The sequence below is a fragment of the Cibotium barometz genome, chromosome 3 (assembly GCF_041138505.1).
Source record: "Cibotium barometz isolate CiBa-2024 chromosome 3, ASM4113850v1, whole genome shotgun sequence".
Classification (NCBI taxonomy): domain Eukaryota; kingdom Viridiplantae; phylum Streptophyta; class Polypodiopsida; order Cyatheales; family Cibotiaceae; genus Cibotium; species Cibotium barometz.
The window spans coordinates 32,196,780-32,202,593 of NC_141048.1; the positions used below are offsets into that span (position 1 = coordinate 32,196,780).

Consider the following 5,814-nt stretch of genomic DNA (forward strand, 5'->3'; position numbering starts at 1 on the left):
TGAGAGATATGGGCATCTCAATATGTACACTCTTTGAGATGTAAAAAGGTAAGCTAGTTGAGTATTTTCCACCACTTTTAAGAGCCCAAATGTATGTGAAGCTTGCATGATGGGTAAGAAGCACCGGAACCCTTTCCACCACAGGCTAATTTTAGAGCCAAGGCTCAATTGCACTTGGCGGTTCTTACTTTTTGTTCACATTGATAGATAATCACATTAGGAATATTTGGGTGTATTTTCTTAAGGAAAACTCTAAGGATTTTGAAAAGTTTAAGGAAAGAAAGTTATATTAATCGTCTTCAAAATACCCATTGGGCCTATGAGACCAAAAGATTACTTCTATATTAATAGTAATAATTTGGTCAATTCAAAAGGACACATTGCAAAATGCATGAATTTTAATGGTCTATTTCTTACCATTAAAATCAAACTGAAAACATTTTTTAACCCACATATAAGTGGCCATGGAAGTTAGACAACCTATCTGACACATTAGCAACAGTATGTCAGTTTTGTTAACCGAGAGAAACAACCAGAGTTACAGGCAGCATTCCTTTCAGCCATACCAAGTAAAGACTGCAAAACAATCTAAAAAAAGGGATGTAATAATTACACTGCACAGTCATGTAACACTCTAAGAAAGCCCCTTCAACCTATGGCTGCCCCATCATAAGGTGAAGTGATCATGGACCTTTCACACATGGCACCACAAACCAGCTTGCCAGAGGATCGGCAGAGCAACATCCCTATGGGCATAAAGCTCACTGAACATGAGGTACAGAAGTCCCATGTCAAACCCAACAAGTCCTCCCTCTCAGCTTTGCGATGCTTTGCATTGCCTCTCACATGTATTCTAAGCCTTTCCACCACCTCATTGATTCAACCTTTTGAAGCACTGCTTTCTGTAAGGAACGTGATAGGTTTACTTCACATACATGTTATCCATAGCATAACCATCAGCTCCTCCTGGCTCGCTTTCTGTGAGACCGAATGCCTCTTGTTGCTGCTACATAAAAAAAGAGAGCTTAAGCATGCAATTATAGAAAAACTCAGCAAGATTGGCCACTAGAAGAAACACAACCAATATGAGGCTCGTTACGCAGCCACCCCTGCACATCAGTGGAAGGCCATCCAGGGTGCTCGACAGGAATGGACAGGTGGTCTTGCCTGTCACAGCTCCCGGCACATCACATGAGCCAAGAATGTTGTATAACCAGCCTCGGAAGAACAAGCAGACTTGACTTAACATCAATAATACATGTTTCATGGGAGGAAACTGCCCTAGTTAGGGTCATTAGATATTCAACACTACTTTAAATTCAAACACCACACCCCCCTTGATCCCTCCAATAAAGACAATTTCTACATGGAAACAATGAGCTAATTCATATGCCTAGGATCATACCTGTTTGAGAACAACGCTCAAGAATTCATCAGATATTGGTTCTGGAAGCCATCCATGACCTTCTTCCTTGACCTTCAAACTATTCTCAGCTCTCAAATGCTCATTTTGAGAAGCCTTTGTACGTCCATTATCCATGCTGAAATTACTAGAAAGCCCTGGGCTGAAGCCTGGAGCACATAGCTGACCTTGGTCTTGCCCCACCCCTAAATTGCCAGAGGGCACTTGACTATAACTTGGACTTCGAATAGGGCAGTCACTAATTTGTCCATACTCTTGGCTCAAGCCAAATCCTTGCCAAGCCCCCTGAGCTCTCTGGCCTATGTGAAGCCCTTGTCCTTGTTTCAGCCCAGAAAACAATGCAAACTTAGATTCATAACTGTGAGGTAAACCCTCATTTGGAGAGGGAAGAGAAGAACCCATATCTTTCCTAGCAACGCTCAGTTCATCAAGCCCAGATGAAGCCAAAGGAGATGAAACAGTCATAGAATTCAGAACCGCCACATTCCCTGTGTTGGGGATATGTAGACCCCTGCTCTCTGCATCTGTTGTTCTTCCAAGAGGCCTGAGTACATTTGAGGCAGAGCAAGCCCCGACCAATGAAGGTACAGATCCCGGCCTCAACGAACCACAATTTTGGCCAGTGATCCCAGTACTGGCAGTCGCATTCACATTCGAAATTGAGGTTGCCCAAGTGCCCGTGTCCATTGATAGCCCCTGCTGCCCTACAACCCCGCTTGTAGGCATAATTAAGCCACCTTTACTTGACAAATGTCCACCAACCTGTTGTTGCTGCAGAGCCTGCAGAAGTAAGGCATTAGCATTGGGGTTGACCTGCTGAAGATTGCTACTAACCCCAGCTAGCTGTCCCATCCCCGCTAAACTAGCTGCAGCTGCTAGTTGCTGCTGCTGCAAAGCTGACAGCCCTGGTGTTCCTTTGTCAAGAGATCCTGCAAATGCTCCCAGTTGTGATACCTGAAGCTGGTTGACATCAGATGGCCCAGCCTGAAAAGTTCCCTGATTATTCAACAGAGTTTGACCGTATAATGGCAAGGACGGCGGCCTTGCAAAAGATCCGTTACTTGCACCTTGAAGTGCTGCAATTTGTAATAACAGTGACGGATCCACATTTCCTATGCCTAAATTGTTGGCTGGACCCAACCTCCCAAAGATTCCTGCTTGTAATGTGGACACCAAGGCTTGAGGGGATAGTTGGCTAGGTCCAGTGAGTGCTCGCAAATCTCCCAAACCTGCAAGCCCAGCTGCACTAACTGGACCAAAATTGGAGTCAGCTGCAGCAGGGAAAGAAGGATTTAAACTGCCCGACTGATGCGCTACACCACTGATCCTTTTCAGGTAGAGGCGATATTTCTGCAAAATCCATATGATGGTAAGGCACACAGATAATATTTGAAAGGGTAATCAAGATTCTCAAAAAATATTCTTCAGGGGCAATGCAATATTGCACCTGTAAGTGGCTGGCAACATTTTCCCTAGTAAGCCCATGAACATTCATCAGTTCGAGTATCCGTTTAGGTACAGCCTCTGAATGGCATCAAAAATCAAGACCTTAGAACATTTCCATAAGCCTTGGTTTGCTAAACAAAAATGGCTTTGCAATCATACAACTCAAGAGTCTCTACATATACTGGGTGATACTTACTGTCTATCCCTAGCTGGTTCACAGCATTGACAAACTGCTGATGGAGATCTACCGACCAGACGACCCGTGGCTTCTTTGTTGTTGAAGGATCGTCATTGTCCAGATCAACATCTTCCTCTTCTTCTTTGATGTCCTTCCTCTTTTTGCTCTGCTTCCATGTCCCATCCAACCCCTCATTTGCTGAAGAATTATAGTCACCATCATCAGTAACATGCCCACCTTTATCGTCTTCATGACTCGTTGTTAGTCCTGAGCTCCTCCACTTCTTCCGCACCACGTGTTGCCAGATGTTTCTAAGCTCCTCCATACGGACCGGCTTCAGCAAGTAATCACAAGCACCATGTTTGATGCCTTTCATCACTGCACTTGTCTCTCCATTTGCTGACATCACTGCAAACCCCAACCATCTTATTACCCATGTCAACCTATCACTTTTAACCATAAAAATAAAAAAATTCACTCACTTATGACTGGCAAGTCCATCTCCAGTCCCACAAGCTCAAGAAGCTTGAAACCATCCATGTCAGGCATGTAAACATCGCTGATTATCACATCGAAACTGTTTCTATTTTCCCTTAGCATCGCAAGGGCTTCAGTTGCCCTCCCGCAAGTTGTAACTGAAAAAGCATCATCCTTGTGTCAAATACATTGTAAAGTCGCTTCAAAACATCAGAAAGAGGTATATCATAAACCTTTCCTTTACCAAGCTATGGAACTAGAAAGTATTTGTTTATTTGGCAAGAAGACAACGGTGGCAGATGGCCCATCTACCTGCTTTACACATACTTTAGCAAATCTCTTAAATTTGTGGCTTGCTTGGCAAAAGGGCAATGGTAAAGATATTTACAAGCTGAATAGGTAGTAAGGCATGTAAAACTTGAGCCTTGAAGATGGGCCATGTAGAAAGACGAAGAGGTAAATAGTTTATGCATGGGCTTGGCTCCTTTCATGCCCCTCATACCCCTGGAAAACCCCATAGTCGCTGGAAGATAATCAGCAGCCTCGTCTCGTGGCATGTTCAAGAGCACATTCATGGCGACTCTTAAGCACAAGAGAGGAGAAAAACCTGGCAGGAAATCCCAATGAACGCTCCCTTACCCCGGGAAAAATACAAAGAAAATCAGTTCACCCCTCCCTTAAAACTCCAAGCACACACACTCATGCACTAGCCCCAAACAGATGTCATCCCCCTTGGAGAGGGGCCAGCCTTCTTACCGCACTAGAGGGTTTTTCATATCTGATGTATTTTGAAAAATCTTGTGTATGCAGGGAGGTGACAGAGATTGGGGGGGCGCATATAACACACCTATTGAGTTCATATTTGTAGAGAAGCCACAAACCTTGGTACTGACAGCGGCGAAGCATCCTGTCGAGGATGAGGAGACAAATAGGGTCATCGTCCACCACCAGAACTCTTAAGCCTGCGGGAAAAGGGTCACTGCTGGCGCTTTCAGCCTTTGTACATGCACGGCTGCCGCTGGAGATGGAGCCGTTGGATGCAGAGGGCGTCGAGGAATGCGTCGGTGTAGCCATAGCCATCACCTTCGACTGTAAATCCTCTCTCTATGTTCCACTCTTTGTATGATGCGATTCGGCTGCTGTCAGAGGGGTAAGAGCGGGAGAAAAGGGAGCTCGTCGCCGGTTCTGCTCGGAGATTTCCGCCATGCCCGGATCTAGGTAGGGGGGAATTGATACGGAAACGCTAAGACCATAGCTGGGCAGGAGAGAGAGAGAGAGAGAGAGAGAGAGAGAGGCGCGTACACACACACTCAGAATTTAAGTCTGGTACAGGGCGAAAATGCAGTACGAGGAGGTACTCGTGGGCAGAGATTTCAAAATATCAAGGTTTTCCTGCCATAGCCAAAAGTGAGAGCAGAGCAATGAAGTCGGTGAAAGGGCTGATATGGTAAGGAGATGCTGCAACCCCCGTCCCTAAGCCCTCCGACACACACACAGGCTTCGGCGAAAGCATGAACTTAAGCGTATCACGCCCGGCTTGAAGCAGAGATCCATTGCCCTCACTTAATTCATCACAATCCACATGAGAAATCCTCCATACCTTCAAGAATCTGTGAGCAAAAACCCACCGTCAAACAAGACTCAAGATCCAAGATCGAAGATCCCCAGTCGTTTTTGGGTGCCTCTTCAGAGGGATCTCGCTTGCTTTTGTGTGTGTGTGTGTGTGCGCGTGTGTGTGTGTGTGTTCGGGAAAAGAAGACAAGAGGAGGAGGGGAGGAAGGCCAAAAACGAGATCTTTGTGTTGTGTATGTCTGTGTTTATGTCTAAAGGTCTCAGTACCTATGTTGGGAATGAAGAAGCTCAAGAGTACCTCACACATAAAATGGTGATAGCCTAAGGTTTGCTCATTTCTTTGAAAGCAAACATGAGGTTGCGAGCAAGGAAGACTAAAGGCAAAGGGGAATCAAGAGGATAGTGGTTTGTTTACAAGTCAGTGAGTGTCCAAAAGTCCAAGTGCCCCAATGTTGTGGAGAATCTCCATGAGGTGTCCATAGTGAGTTGACGATCATGATTATGGGAACTCTCTCTCTCTCTCTCTCTCTCTCTCTCTCTCTCTCTCTCACACACACACACACATAGTGTGCACATGCACACGCATGCACATACATGTGTGTACATGTACGCACACACATGTACATGTGTCTACATGTATGCACACATGTTTGTGCGTGTTTGTATGCATGTGTCGCACCATCATTTTAATCTATCGGCAAATATAAAAGCATCAACA

The 5,814-nt window shown here is 45.2% G+C and overlaps 1 protein-coding gene across 1 annotated transcript; it reads right to left on the reverse strand.

Moving 5' to 3' along the window:
* Positions 1-322: 322 nt before the first annotated feature.
* Positions 323-5,547, reverse strand: LOC147639963 (two-component response regulator ORR21-like). Its single transcript, XM_086775675.1, has 6 exons — positions 4,406-5,547; positions 3,530-3,682; positions 3,066-3,455; positions 2,871-2,947; positions 1,406-2,773; positions 323-1,003 (listed from the first exon to the last, which is right to left on the reverse strand). The coding sequence occupies exons 1-6, from the start codon at positions 4,602-4,604 to the stop codon at positions 923-925; spliced, it is 2,268 nt and encodes a 755-aa protein (XP_086631801.1). The 5' UTR covers positions 4,605-5,547; the 3' UTR covers positions 323-922.
* Positions 5,548-5,814: the final 267 nt, after the last annotated feature.

Coding starts and splice junctions, on each gene's coding strand:
- LOC147639963 (XM_086775675.1), bottom strand. CDS start 4,604: ATGGCTATGGCTACACCGACGCATTCCTCGACGCCCTCTGCATCCAAC. Junction 3,456..3,529: donor GATGGACTTGCCAGTCATAA/GTGAGTGAATTT, acceptor TGGGGTTTGCAG/TGATGTCAGCAAATGGAGAG. Junction 1,004..1,405: donor TGAGCGTTGTTCTCAAACAG/GTATGATCCTAG, acceptor TTTATGTAGCAG/CAACAAGAGGCATTCGGTCT.